We start from the raw sequence: 15,384 nt of genomic DNA on the forward strand, positions 1-15,384 counted from the left end.
GTTATCCCTGAGTCCTGTTTGGCAGTTCTGTTGTCATATAAAACTCTGGTGGTAGGTGTCTGAAGCCACATTCCCTCTCCAAAAGTCCCTCACGCCAGTAAGGGCAAGGGAGTGTTTCCTGGATTGTTTTGTTTTTTTCCTGTTTCAGAGCTTCCTTGTTGCTACAACAGTGAGTTTTGACTCTGCTATTCTACTCTGACCAGCTTCTGGTTTTGAGTTTCTCATCTCAGTGAAAACTAGTACATTGTGTTTTGTAAAAAGCAGCAGTGATATTGACATGATTGGGTCTATATGACTGCTGCTTACAGAGTTATGAACAGCAGTAGTAAAAACTAGCAATGCTGGCCATTTTCATTCTGCAGCTGGAAGACAGTGCTGCAAAAGGTACCTGTCCACATATGGAAGGTGAACTGAACTACAATCACTAACAACTTTCTTGTCTAGATTATTCCGAAGTTGATGACATTGGTCTAAGTTTTTTGTACTTTTTCTGGTTGACACTTTTTTGTGTCCTCTTAATTCTAATATATGCAAGAGCTTTTAATGCTGGATTAATAGTATTGGAAACTGAAGCAAATATTTTCAAAATTAGTATCTGAAAGTTAAGCTCCTAGAATACAGCGCTTCTGAAAATCAGAAATCAGACAATATGTTTAGGCAGTTAACATTTGGGTTGTTTTTAAAACAAAACAGTTCAGGATTTCTTGGCATGTTTATTAAGACTAGTGTTAGGACACTCTCAGAGGCAATCTTTTTTTTTTTTTTTTTTTTTTTTTTTTTAAACTCTCTTCCTTTCTCAGTCTTATCTCCATTAGACAAATATATAGTTTAGCTGACTTTTTTAAAGTTATAAATATGCACTTGTTGAAATCACTTGAAAAAATTTCTGCTGCAAATACAATTCTGCAGAAGTCAAAAATTGACAATTATATAGCCATTTATATAGGTGTAACCTTAAATATAGTGAAGCAAGCAGGCTATGATACCGTGAAATGATTGCTCCTGGCATTTGTGACATGATTATATCCTTAATGTGAATTCAGGTATGCTTGTTGTTTCTTCTGGTGAACCTGAACCTGTGGAGCAATTTCTGAAGCTGTCACAAGAGCAGCATCGAATTCAGCACAGCAGCGAATATGCATATCCAAAATGGTTTATACCAAATACGCTCAAATATTATGTGTTGCTACATGATGTAAGTGCAGGAGAGGAACAAAGGTGGGTTTTTGTTTTACCTTACGATTTTAGTGAACATGCAGAAAAGCTTGTTTTGCTGAAATGCTGACTTTGAATTTTTTGTGCGCACACACATTATTTTAGTTGCCTATTTTAATATAATTAACCAGTATGGAGGCTGGTGTCCAGGCAGATTTACTTAGTTAATATTTTATTTCAAATATCATTTTGTGTGTGCATGTGAAACACAAAGAACTAATTCCGGTTTTATGAAGTAGTCATTATCCAGTGTCTTAACTTTAATTTCTTTCTAAAATGAATTACCTTAAAATCATCTGCATCGTGTGTTGCAACCTGTTACATTATTTCTTTAAAAACTGACAAAACCGTCACCAAAAATATGCACGTTAGAATACAAGTTTCAGATGACCTTCAATGAAAATAGCTCTAAAAATTAAAATCTTTAGATTGCTAGATTAGACTATAGATAGTTTGAGTGTATATATTGGGCATCACAGACTTGAATACCACTTACTCTATTGTATATTAATTGTAGCATGTTTAAGAAAGAAAAATGTCTAGTTTGAACAGTGTTTCAAATTTAGAGTGATTAAAGGTGTTGGCTACAGTGGTGCTAGGAAATAAGGAGAAATTACCATTGTTAGGGTGATATGAGCCCAACCTCTGTCATCTTATTTTTCAACTGTGCATCCCTAAATGCTTTAACATAAACAAATTGTTTCATGTGGTAATCCAATGGGTTACCATAATACATTATTTGGTAGTTTGCTCCTAAATTTTTCCACGGGTCAGTAGAAATGCCGATATTAGGATTGCTATTATCTCAGTCCTATTAATTTATCCCTTCCTTCATACTTTTTTTTCTCCTCTGCCTGTTTCTCTTTTCTGTTACTCTGTCTCTTTCCTGTCCAATCTCTTCTGTAGTTTCTAACTTTTTTGTCACTCTCATTTCTCCCACCCCCATCTTAGTACAGAATAAGCAACTACTACCAAATAGTAGAAGTTACATCTAGTCAATTTCCTGCTGCACACCTTCCAGGGGTAAAGAGTTTCTGCACTGGAGTTCTGCTCTGTTGGCTGCCACTCTGTCACTGCTGTGAACTGCTATATAAAGTATTCCTGGGAAAGTAGCAGACACAGCTGATGAGCAGCATTTTGTAGATGCTGATATGAGATTTGCAAGTAATTGCTATAGCAGAAATACAGTAGAACACTTGTAAATTACACTGCTGTTCTATAACTTTTGTCTGACAGGAAAGCTTTTTAAGAAAGTGCTGCAAGAACGCTACTTCCAGTTTGAGACAAACTGACTATATTTGAGATGTTCCGTTTCAGAGCTGACTCAGTATATGAAGAAATGAAGCAGAGATATGGAACTCAGGGTTGCTATTTACTTAAAATAAATTCTCGAGAATCTAACAGGGGAGCAGATGAACAGATACCAGATCCTTGGAGTCAATATCTCCAGAAAAACAGTATCCAAAACCAGGTATGTGTTCTAAAATGTTGGAAGCCTACACTGTAATGACTTTTGTAATCAGGTTGGCTAACTTGGTTTCTGCAATTTTGTTATGGCTCTGTATTAGCAGTGCTATTCCTGTGTAATTGTGCCATGATTAATCATTTACCAGGGTATTCCCAAACATGATAGCATAAGATGGATTTTATTTAAACTATTTTTGTTTCTGAGGGCATTTGGCAAATCTTTATTTAGAGGACTTTTGCTTACGTAGCACTTAAATATGCAAGATCAGTCATTGGAATAGTAGAATCCTTGAGCACCAAGAGAAATAATCTTTAGGATCTGTGAATTTCTTATCCTCCACATAGTTAACAGTAGAAATGCTTTGCTCATGCTTGCTTGCTGGAGGTTTCCTTAGGCTAACTTTCTTCCCCTCAGTTTAAGATTTTGAAAGTGTTGTAGGAAATGAGTGAACAAAAGAGGCCAATAGGAAACAAATAAGTGCTCCTTCATTGGTGAGATTCCAACCAGTCTGATAGTGTCTATCTGCCTTTGATAGCAGGACTTTTAATAGTGGTGTATGTCAGTCTCTGAAGTACTTAGCATCCTCTTCTTCACACATCTGTGGAGAAGCAGATCTCTATAGCCAAAGAAGTTCTGATGCAGAAAGGTCTCTGCACTGGAAACCGCTCCTCTTCTTTGGGGATGTGACTCTTCTCTTTCCCTGCTCTATCTTCACTGATAGAAAGTCTTTGACTAAAGTGTATTTGGGGTGTCCCTCTGTTCCTGCTAAATATAAGGCACCTTAGATTTTACCAGAACTATTGTCAAAGCCACTCTGTTTCTGCCACTGAAGGCTGAAATTGTTCCTGCTCCCTCTGCTGTATTTGATATAATTCTCAAAATATCTGAATTTCTAATAAGCTAACTTGGAGAGGTTCACCTGTCATGAACTTGGACCATTTCTGAACCCCTCATCTGCCCCTGATTGCCTTCTGTAATGACATAACTGATCCTGACGTCTCTGAGAACTGCATCCAAGGGGCAATTTCTGGCTATTATACGCATTTTGCCAGCTAAGAACGTAGCTTAACTACTGAAAATAATTCTTTGCCTTCCTCAGAGGAAGCAAGTGAAATAATAAGATTTGTGGGGAAAACAAACCATGTGCTATCTTCCCAGTACTCATCTGTGCATAAAACTAACAAAACAAAACAAACAAACAAAAAAACCACTTTGGTCTCTGGCTCTTGTTATATATTTCCAGGCACTTTTTCAAAACTTCTTAAGAGTTTGCTGTTGAGAAACTAACTTGTAAGAGGAGTATTCATTTGTAATATGGTTTGACACTGCTTCCTAAAATGTAATATCTGAATAATCAAACAGCTGTGGGAAGAATTGACAGTAATTACTAAAGATTTTAAAACAATTTTTTAAAAATTGGCTGTATTAATGCTCTTTGTTTTTGCTTGTAGGAATCTTATGAAGATGGTCCATGTACTGTAATTTCAAATAAGAATGCTGACCACTTAATATCAGATGGCTTAGATAATGACATCAAAGGTATTTTGGTAACTTTAATTTTTTATCAAATTGTTAATGCAGGCATGTAAATGTAAAGTAAAATATAAATGTCATATGTTTTGTCTCAGTATAATCTCTTTGGGGCAGAGATCGTGTCTTAGTGTGTTTTGTACAGTGCATAGCACAATGGGCATTGATCCTGATTAAGCGTCTGGGTACCTACTCTTTTATAAACATTAAACAACCTTTGCTGAATTTAACACTTTCTGCACAACTGTAGTTGGTATAACTAAATTTAAAAGTTGATATTTGGTGCCCTACAAGTGTATTCTAGGGATGTGACAAACTTCTAGCAACCCACAAACTGAAATTTTGGAAGGAAAATAGTTTACTTAATCTCTTAGAATTGTGTCAACAGTAGACTTCCAAAGGGCCTTCCTCAAGGTCTTGCACAAAAGACTGCTAAACAAGTGCAGTAGTCATGATGCGAGAGGCAAATTATTGTAATGGATCAAAAACAGGCTGATAGAGAGAAAGCGAAGAGTACAATTGATTGGCCAAATTTTGGTCATGGCAAGAGGTTAACAGCAGGGTGCCTTAGGTTCTGTACTAGGTTCCATGTTTAATACATTTATGCTCTGGAAAGGGTTGTGAGTTGTGAGGTAGCAAAATATGCCGATTATAGAGTTATTTAGGTTATTTAGATAGGACTCTGAGGAACTTCAGAGAGGCCTAAGCAATCTGGGCGACATGAGTACAGATGATATTCAATGTCAGTATTGCAAGCCAATGCACACTCATAGTCTTGTGATTGGTTGACTCAGAACAAAAAAAAAAAAAAAGACTGGATGCCCACCTTAAACAAACTTCCTAGTCTTAAATCTCTTACATCTGATGTTTGGGTGAAGGACACTTACCCATATGCTGCTCCAGCTGTTTTAAATTCTTCAGCAAGGTCCACAAGAGGTGGGGAACTGTTCCAATCCATACTTGTGGACAAAGCCCTTAAAGCTTCTAATGCAGATTCAGGGTGATAACGGGCTCCAGGGCCTTGTTGAAATACTGATTTCTGGACATCTCTGAATCTAATGCCAAGAGGGGGTGGATGGTTTATTTGATGTCAGCATTTTTTTTCTTCACTGTTGAGAGACTGAGAAGAAATCAGAATACACAGTCATTTCCTGGAGTCCCATACTTCTAAGAAATCCTAAAAAAGTATTTAGTAAGGATCCAGTGCCAGGGTTTGATTTTATTTTTTGTCAGATAATGGGCAAGGCCTGTCAGTCTCTGTTGAAGCTTTATCTGCTGTAAGGAGGAGGTCAGACTAGATGATCGTAATGGTCCCTTCTGACCTTATAGTCTGAGTCTATGAGAATGATCATGACACCACTGTGTTAGTTTACCATGGTGGTTTAATTCTCTGTTTTCAGAGGGACTACTTCTGAATTGCTATCCCTTTTTCTGTAGTTTTGGTGATAGACTGGAACACTTATCTAAACCAGCTAACCACACATAAGTGTTAGCTCTTTAGAAGCTGGGTACTGTTCTTAAATCTCTCGAGTGGAGATCTTTACTGACCATACACAGAAAAATGATGGTTACTCAGATGAAGCTGGTTTTTTAGTGGACTTTCAATAATAATAAAAATAAAAATACAAACAAACCACCCCAACTGACATGCTTCCCCAGTTTACATTCTGGAAAAGTACTACTCTAGATTATGAGGTATGTTCTTACATCCTTTTATTTGAAGTGATTGATTGCAAAGGAGTTCTCTAGGCGAAGGAGGTGCAACTATGTGACTCTTGTTTGTGGGTCTCTTTGTTTGTGTGTTTGCAGTGCACCTGCTTGATTGAAGTTTATAATGTGGTCTGTTCTGCAGGCTGTGTGCTGGGCCAAGCAGCCTGCTTGGCTAGGATGAGAGCTTACTAACAAGGCTTTAGCCTGCTATCCTTTGATCCCTAATCTAGGACCTAGATAACTAACTCAAGGAAAACAGTGTTTAAAGAGCCAGCTTCTAAATGATCAGAGGAACTTGTGAGCAGGGAAGTTGTGTGAGAACCACATACACCTCATAAACATACTATAAACTTAGGCCACTAACTCCCCCAATTCCAAAAAACAAACAACCTCCCCTCCCAAGAGTAAAAATAATGAAGGCAGAAGTCCAACAGCAGAGTGGGAGCTATCCAGTTTATTGCACTGAATGCAGCATATATGATTACCTAACTTGTGGGCAGGTGGCACGTGTGCATTCGATACAAGCAACTCATGGTCCTCAGGTTCTTGAGACCAGTGTGGTTGAACTGGAAGAGCTAAGGTAGGTAGAGAGGTACGTAGAAGACTTTCAGGGACACAGTAAAGTAGTTGCACTCTGAGTTTGTTAGCCTTTGTGTTGTTGAGGAAGATGAAGATCTCAAGGAAGAACACCATCAAGCTGGAGTTGAGAGAAATGATCCCATAGTTGGGACCCTCCTTCTCTCACTGAGGATACGTTTCCAGGGAGAGGACCCCAGTTATTAGGAAGACAGGTAATAGTATTGGGAGATTCAATTATTAGAAATATAGATATTTGAGTTTGTGATAACTGGGAAAACTGCATGGTGAAGTGTGAAGTTTGCAGACTTCTCGAGATATCTAGGTAGACTTAGGCAGAGTGCTGGGGAGCAGATGGTAGTGGTTGTGGTATATGTAGATATCAATGACATAGGGAGAGGTCCTGGAAGCCAAATTTAGGCTGTTAGGAGTATAGTCCAGGACTTCCATAGTAGCATTCTCTGAAATGTTTCCATTTCTATTTGCAGGATCAGAGACAGGCAGAGTTGCAGAGTATGGATGAGACAGTTGTGTAGGGAAGAAAGATTTAGGTTTATTAGGAACTGGGGAGCCTTTTGGGAAAGGAAGAACTTATACAGGAGGGATGGACTCTACCTAAATGAAAATGGAACCAGATGGCTGGCATGTAAAATTTAAAAGGTTGTATTGGAGTTTTTAACCAGAGTTTCCTCCAGCCTAAGGGGGAAAGCTGAAGTGTGGAGAAGCACACAATTTGGAAAGAGACATCCCTTGGGGAGAATTTATTAAAGGGGTTAATCTATATCCTAGTAAAGAGCAGAGGATAGACATTGATGAAGTAGGTAGGAACTGAAGAAAAAAAGTCAAATGAAAAGTTCCAAAAGGGTAGCCGTGTTAATCTGTATACAGCAAAAACGAGTCCTGTAGAACCTTAAAGACTAACAAATTTCTGTGGGCATAAGCTTTCATGGGCTGCAACCCACTTCGTCAGATGCATGAAATGGAAATCACAGATAGGAGGTATATATATACACCCAAGGGTAAGAAACATAACAATGGGGAGGGCAAGTGCTAACAAAGTCAATTCAGTTAGGGTAGATGAGGCCCATTCACAACCGTTGATTAGAAGGGAGAATGTGTGAACAGTCACAATTACTTCTTGTAATGAGATATATCATCTACCCTAACTGAATTGATTTTGTTAGCACTTGTCCTCCCCATTGTTATGTTTCTTACCCTTGGGTGTGTGTGTGTGTGTGTGTGTGTGTGTGTGTGTGTGTGTGTGTGTGTGTGTGTGTGTGTGTGTGTGTACCTCCTATCTGTGATTTCCATTTCATGCTTCTGATGAAGTGGGTTGCAGCCCACGAAAGCTTATGCCCACAGAAATTTGTTAGTCTTCAAGGTGCTACAGGATTCTCGTTCTTTAGTCAAATGAAAGAGTCCCATTCAATTACATCTCATGAAGCCAGACAACTAAATGTTGACAGATTTTGTAAGTGCTTGTATACAAATGTGAGAAGTCTAAATAGGTGGGTGACCTCGAGTGCCTGGTATTAAATGAGGATATTGATATAATAAGCATCACAGAAACTTGATGGAATGATGATAATCATAGGATATAATAGACCAGGGTACAAAATATATAGGAATGAGAGCATAGGCCATGCTGGTGCGGGATTGGCATTAGGTGAAAGAAAGCATAGACTCAAATACAATAAAAGTCTTAAATGAATCAAACTGTACCACAGCATCTCTATCGATAAAAATTCCATGCTTATATAATAATATAGCTGAAGAAATATACTACCCACCACCTGACCAGGATGGTGATGTTGATTATGAAATGCTCAGGAAGCAGAGAAGAGAGGCTACAAAAACAAAAGACCCAATAATAATAGGGGATCTGAACTATCCCCATATTGACCAGGTGCACGTCTCCTCAGGACTGGATGCAAAGATAAAATTTCTAGATACCATTAATGATGGCTTCTTGGAGCAGCTAGTCCTGGAACTCACAAGAGGAGAGGCAATTCTCTATTTAGTCCTAAATGGCACACAGGATCTTATCTAAGAGGTCATTAGATGAACTGCTTAGTAATTGCAACCATAATGTAATTAAACATCCTTGTACAGGGAGAAGTGCCAAAGAGAACCCACCACAGTAACATTTAATTTCAAAAAGCAGAACTACAAAAATGAGGAAATGAGGAAGCTAGTTGAACAGAATTAAAAGGAACAGTCACAAAAGTGAAATGCCTGCAAACTGCATGGAGATTATTTAAAAACACCATAACAGAGGTTCAGACTCAATGTATATCCCAAATTAACAAAAACAAAACATAAAAAGGGATTTAAAAAAAAAAAAAAACTGCCACCATGACCAAACAGAATAAAAGAGGCACTTGGAGGCAAAAAGGCATCTTTTAAAAATTGGAAGTCAAATGCTAGTGGAAAAAAATATAAAGGAGCATAAATTGTGCCAAGTCAAGTGTAAAAGTATAGTTAAGCAGACCACAAAAGAATTTGAAGAGCAAACGACACACAAACTAACAGCAAAAGATTAAGTACATCAGAAGCAGGAATCCTCCCAAACAATCAGTGGGGCTACTGGACAATCAAGAAGCTAAACAAGAACTGAAAGAAAAAAGGCTATTGGGGAGAAGCTAAATGATTTCTTTGCACCAACCTTCATTGCAGAGGACATGAAGGAGATTCACACACCGTCAGTTTTGTCACCTATGAAAAACTTGGAACTGTCCCAGATTGAGGTGTCAGTACAAGAGGTTTTGCAACAAATTGATAAATTATACCAGGACCACAGGGTATTCATCCAAGAGTTCTGAAGGAACTTAAATATGAAATTGCAGAACTACTAACTGTGGTATGTAACGTATCACTTAAATTTGCCTCTGTACCAGATGACAGGAAGATAGCCTCTGGAACCCTTTTTAAAAAAAAATCAATGTTACGTTAGCTACCTTGGCAATAACAGGCCAGTAAACCAATTTACCTGGTACAGAAATTAGGTTGAAACTATAGTAAATAACAGGATTAGCAGAGACATAGATGAACACAATAAGTTGGGGAAGAGTCAACATGGTTTTTATAAAGGGAAACCATGCCTCACCAATCTATTAGAATTCTGTGTGGGAGTCAAAAAGCACGTGAACAAAAGTAATCTGGTCTGTATAATGTATCTGGACTTTCAGAAAGCCTTTGACAAGGTCCCTCACCAAAGGCTCTTAAAGTAAGCAGTTAAGAGGGATAAGAGAGAAAATCCTCTTATGGATCAGTAACTAGTTAAAAATTGGAAACAAAGGAATAAATGGTCCATTTTCACAATGGAGGACATAAATAATAGGGTCCCCCAAAGATCTGTATTGGGAACCTTGCAGTTCAACATATTCATAGTTGATCTGTGGAAAGGGGTAAACAGTGAAGTGGCAAAATTTGCAGATGATATAAAATGAATCAAGATAGTTAATTCCAAAGCTGACAGTGAAGACTTACAAAGGTATCTCACAAAACTGGGCAACAAAATGGCAGATGAAATTCAATGTTGATAAATGCAAAGTAATGCAGATTGGAGAACATAATCCCAAGTATCCACAAAAAATGAAGGGGTCTAAATTAGCTGTTACCACTCAAAAAAGAGATTTTGGAGTCCTTGGGGATAGTTCTCTGAAAACATCTACTCAATGTGCAACAGTAGTCAAAAAAGCTAACAATGTTAGGTATCATTATGAAAGGAATAGATAATAAGACAGAAAATATCATAAAGCCACTATATAAATCCATGGCTCGCCCGCACCTTGAATACTGGGGCGATCTGAACTGCAAGCATCTTTAATAAATAAATAAATAAATAAAGACATTGGAATTGAAAACAGTACAGAGAAGGCAACAGAATGATTAGGGGTATGGAATGGCTTCCATTTGAGGAGAGATTAGACAGACTGTTCAGCATAGAAGAAAGATGACTAAGGGGCCATATGATAGACACAACTAAGGGGCCATATAATAGAGGTCTATAAAATCATGAATGGTATGGAGAAAGTGAATAAGGAAGTTTTTACCTCCCTTCACATTACACAAGAAATAGGGATCATCCAGTGAAATTAATGGGCAGCAGGTTTAAAACAAACATAAGGAAGTACTTCATGTAATGCACAGTCACCTGGTGATCTTCTTGCCAGGGGATGTTGTGAAGGCCAAAAGTATAACTGAATTCAAAAAATAATTTGATAAGTTCAAGGAGGTTAGGTCCATCAGTGGCCATTAGCCAAGATGGTCAGGCATGCAACCCAACTCTGAGTGTCCTTAAACCTTTGACTGCCAGAATCTGGGACTGGATGACTGGGAATGGATCACTCAATAATTGATTTGTTTTGTTCATTCCCTCTGAAGCATCTGACACTGGCCACTGTCAGAAGACAGTATGTTGGGCTAGATAGTTTGACCCTGTATGCCCATTCTTATGTTTTTAAATCATGGTGCTCTTCCCTCTGATTCTATCCCATCATGGCCAGAGCTTTCAAGAGAGTTCTGGGTCTTGGTGCAATGTGCTCTATTGACAATCTGGTCAATCCACAGTTACAGAAGAGCAGCTTTTATTTACAAATTGGCACAACTAATTACTTGAATAACTACACGTGCATTTAATAAAGCTTTGGCTAGGGGAAGTTACATAGCATATGTGTAACAGGTCGTAACATGAGCTTGTAAAGGTTACTTTAAAAAAATCTAAATTTTTGTTTTCAGGAAATAACTGAATGCACAACTAGTGAAGTAGAACCTTTTATTTTTCAGTAGATGGTTTATCAAATAACTTTAAGGCTCACCCCCTTCAACTGGATCATCTCAGTGATGCTAGTAGCAGTTTTGATGGCACTGATTACGTGAAGACTACTGCATCACTGCATGAATCAAAGAAGACAAGTTCTGGGACACCTCATGGTGCATGTTTAACACTCACAGATCATGATCGAATTAGACAATTCATACAGGAATTCACGTTTCGGGGGCTTTTACCACACATAGAGAAAACAATTCGACAGCTTAATGATCAGGTATGTCTCAGTAAAATGTTTTTTTGCCAGCTTAATAAATGTGGTTAGCTGAATCTGTTGTAGCATGGACCTGATAACCCTACTTTAGATAAAAAGGGTTTTGGATTATGTCCCTCTATGTCTATTAATTAATTATTGTCTAAAATTCTTTTATTATTCAGTCTTATGTCCCCATCACATTTGATTAATCAGGGGCTGGCATGTATAACTCAAGCAGGAATATGAAAACACATTGCTTTCATAGTAATATCAGTGTTTGATACCTGCATGTTTGAAAAAATAATAAAAGTAAGCTTTTTAATTTTTCAATCTGTGACTTTCAATATTCTGTTTAACTCTTTAAGTTAAAAACACTTTATCTGATTTTTGGACTGTGCAATGCATCAGATAGACACTATTACGCATAATCCAAATTAAAGTGAAACTAAGTTCTGTAATTTTTAACAGTGACTCAACTTGTAGCATGATGTAAAATCACGCCAAAACATCTATTTGTGCACCAACAATTGTGGAGACGGCATAGCTTTTAATACAATTTAGTTGCTTTAGCAAAGCCAGTAACTTTTCCGCTATCAAGGGAGGTACTTTAAGGCACAGGTACTTTGTCCTCAGCTTTGAGATACTTTGATTTATTAATGCTAACTGATGCTAAATAGTGATGGTGGCCAAAAACATCCACCTTCATCTGTGACTGGTCATAAGATTATGCTTCTTCCTGTTTGATTTGATCTGGTCATAGGTTCAAATCTTATGTAGTAGTGAATCCACCTGTCGCAGGAATGGAGGAACATGTATAGCTGACAAAGTGCAGCAGCTTCCTTGCTTATTAAGACAAATTACAGTAACCACTTTTTTCCAGTGCTTGCTCTCTTCTCCTGATATTCAAATATCTTCATGGGATTGGATCTAGCTACTTGAGAAGATGCTTCTCCTTCAGCATCCATTACTTCCTATGATAATACACTCCACTGGAACTGTTGAACTGCAGGAGGCAGAACTTCCACAGGAGCTGAACTTAGAGCATGGAAGTTTCTCTCGGAAATCAGTGCCCAGACCTCACTGCCTTGAGAACTAAATGCACACCTCCTCTTTAACATTCTGTCTGTCAAAGGACTGCAGATATTATGGTGATCAGGGCCATATGAATACCAAATAGATTAAGGTCTATACACACAGTTATAAAGCTACTTCTGTTGCATGCTGGGAAGGAAGAAAAGGATGCATTTTTTGGGGTTTTTTTAAGATACTTGGGAGGCCCTTACGTCCTGTGATTTCAACATTCAAGTATTTCAACATTCTTCCCATGCAACCTTGGATACTGTTATATGAGCACAAACTATTTCACAAGTCGCTAAAAGCATCTGTGCCAAAATGCATCTGCACAAGGGGTTGGAGTGTACAACTTTGCCTTTGTACCTGTACCTGACTTCTCAATGCTAAATCATGCCATTGTATTGTTCTTTGGCAATATTTCTAAAGAAATTAAACTTAATCTCCGAACTCTTCTTTTGCACTCCATAACCCTTTAAATGATGTGATTAAACTCAAGTGTTAGTTCATGATACACAGAATGACCTTACTGCACATTAATTTGTGTGGACCTTCATCAGGCTTAGCAAAGAATGTGTGTGTTGCCCCCGTTAAGGGTGACTAGAGAGCCAGTGTGTTACCTTAAATGTGGAGGCAGCCCCATTCTAAGTCAGCGTTGGGACGCTAACTCATCCCCCCCCCTCCGGGTGACTGGAAAAGGAGGGGGACACTATTTGTGCCATGTCTGGGCAGTGAAAATCTTCTTTCATCTGGACAGGCTGAGCAGCAACCCCACTCCCACCCATGGAAATACCAGGTTTTCGTCATGATCTTCAGTGGGCACTACGATAGTTGCTCCCTTCTTGGGGGTTCAGGGAATGAATCTTCCCCTCCACTACCAGATTGACTAAGGCAAAGTGGGTTTTTTTGCCTTCCCCACAGCCGGTTAAGGCTTCGGGGGGGCAAAGAATAAAAGGGAGGGTAGGTTGTGATGTTGCAACTCATTATGTAAGCATGGGTAGGTGTCCAGTGCAGGTATTCCATAGGGAATGGATACAGTGATCAGATAAAATGATTTGGAAAAGGATTTAAAGGAGATATTCTTTAAAGGATTTAAAGATGAAGAGAAGGTGGTGATAGTGGTGGAGTTTGGGGTTCAGATGACTGGTATGGCTGGGAGTCAAACTCTCCTCCTTTATAGCCCCCACCTCCCATTTGAGGGAGCGGTTTGCTGTGGACCAGGTTGTATAAGGAGGAGGGAAGTCAGCGGCCCTGCATGTATGTGTAAATTATTATGGAATTACCTGCACTGTACAATTTTATCTGCTGGGTACTCCCAGACATTTAGGAATAAACTTGCAGCCTAATTAAACCATGTCCAGTGTCTTCAGTCCTTCTCCTGGCATTGCCAGACAAAGTATACATTTAAAAAGATTATTTTATTTGTGAGACAAAATATAATTAAACATTTTAAGGCTGTTGAAAGGAGATGTGAAGCTCTTCACGTCAAATAAAACAAACAAGCAAATTAAACCTTTCCCCCCAATTTAGAAAAGGTCTAAACTTTTTTGAGGAATATTTCCCACTGGTGCAGATCCACAGATTGGAGTGCTTGTCTGGAAAAGGCAGTTGCGACCACCAACATTTAACCTTGTTCAAAACAGGGCTGACCAATGAACGTGGTATGTAAAATCAGTGGTTGCTGCAAGAGCCTTTTACATTGGACAGCAATGGGGAAATTTTACCTGGGAGCCTAGTGTAGTTAAGACTTAACCCAAAATTTAGCCTAACTCGGATATGAATATGTCCTCTGAACCTATGTTTGGGACTAAACACAATGGTGATAGAACTATATGTTGTAATCAAGAATAGATAATTAGTTGAGCTGGTACAATTCTTTGAAGTTTTCTAGAAATGAGTAAACTTACGAAATAAACTATACTGCTATAAGCACTTTTATACTGGTATAACTGCCCCCAGGCAGTAGGGTTGTACTGCTTTAACTATCTGTTTTTAAGCCAGTATAGTGGTACAAAAACTGTGTACATAGGCCTTGACAGAGCTTCAAAATTCTTGGTGTCTGCCTGACTGACAGTTTTTACTCTTTTTGTTCAAGAGGAATCCATACTTTGTGGTGCAGTTAATTCAGTTACATCACTGTTTCATTGTAATTTTCTCTTCCAGTTAATATCCAGGAAAGGTTTGAGTCGATCACTATTTTCTGCAACAAAAAAATGGTTTAGTGGCAGTAAAGTTCCAGAGAAAAGTATAAATGAGCTGAAAAATACATCTGGCTTGTTGTAAGTAAAAGTACTCATCTTCCATTTGTAAGTTTCAATGACAGTACTAAACATTTTGATTTGGGGAAGCTCCCTATGTACAAGTTCTCTTCAGGATGGTCTTAGTTTGAAACTGACCCAAAATTTTGATAACATGAATGTACTGAAGATAACTTTCCTGAGCAACATTGCTGATGTATTTACTAAAAATGTATGAACTTGAACAAAACAAAGCATAGCAGAATTTTATTTGGTATTAAACCTTTTTCCTAACCTGAATTAAAATAGAGTGGGAGAAGTTTTAAAATCTAGTTTTGCTGTTGAACAAATTAGATTTACTAATGCAACCTTTACACTTTCCTTATTTCAACCAACAAAAAACTCCATGGACAAGGAGAAAAGAATGCACATTAAGAGAAATTAGATTAGCTATGGCCTTGTCAGAAAGTTGCCCTGGTTTAACTTAAATCAGTTTTTAAATTGTTTTAGTTAAAACCCATTTGTGGACATAGTTATTTTAGTGTTAAGT

At 38.1% G+C, this 15,384-nt stretch overlaps 1 protein-coding gene across 8 annotated transcripts in view; it reads left to right on the top strand.

Annotated features, from left to right (window-relative positions):
- Window positions 1–15,384, top strand: part of TRAPPC8 (trafficking protein particle complex subunit 8) — a 110,396-nt gene that overhangs the window by 25,831 nt on the left and 69,181 nt on the right. For 4 of the 8 annotated variants that reach the window (XM_067546117.1, XM_067546133.1, XM_067546141.1 and 1 more), the window contains 5 exons: window positions 1,044–1,218; window positions 2,533–2,686; window positions 4,135–4,222; window positions 11,288–11,547; window positions 14,761–14,876. In XM_067546117.1, the coding sequence (XP_067402218.1) occupies window positions 1,044–1,218; window positions 2,533–2,686; window positions 4,135–4,222; window positions 11,288–11,547; window positions 14,761–14,876 (793 nt within the window). The remainder of the gene's footprint in view (window positions 1–1,043; window positions 1,219–2,532; window positions 2,687–4,134; window positions 4,223–11,287; window positions 11,548–14,760; window positions 14,877–15,384) is intronic. The other 4 variants (XM_067546125.1, XM_067546175.1, XM_067546149.1 and 1 more) reach the window with 1 other exon arrangement.

This window comes from Emydura macquarii, unplaced genomic scaffold, assembly GCF_026122565.2.
Source record: "Emydura macquarii macquarii isolate MOO-44397 ecotype Brisbane River unplaced genomic scaffold, CSIRO-AGI_Emac_v2 contig_212, whole genome shotgun sequence".
Classification (NCBI taxonomy): Eukaryota; Metazoa; Chordata; order Testudines; family Chelidae; genus Emydura; species Emydura macquarii.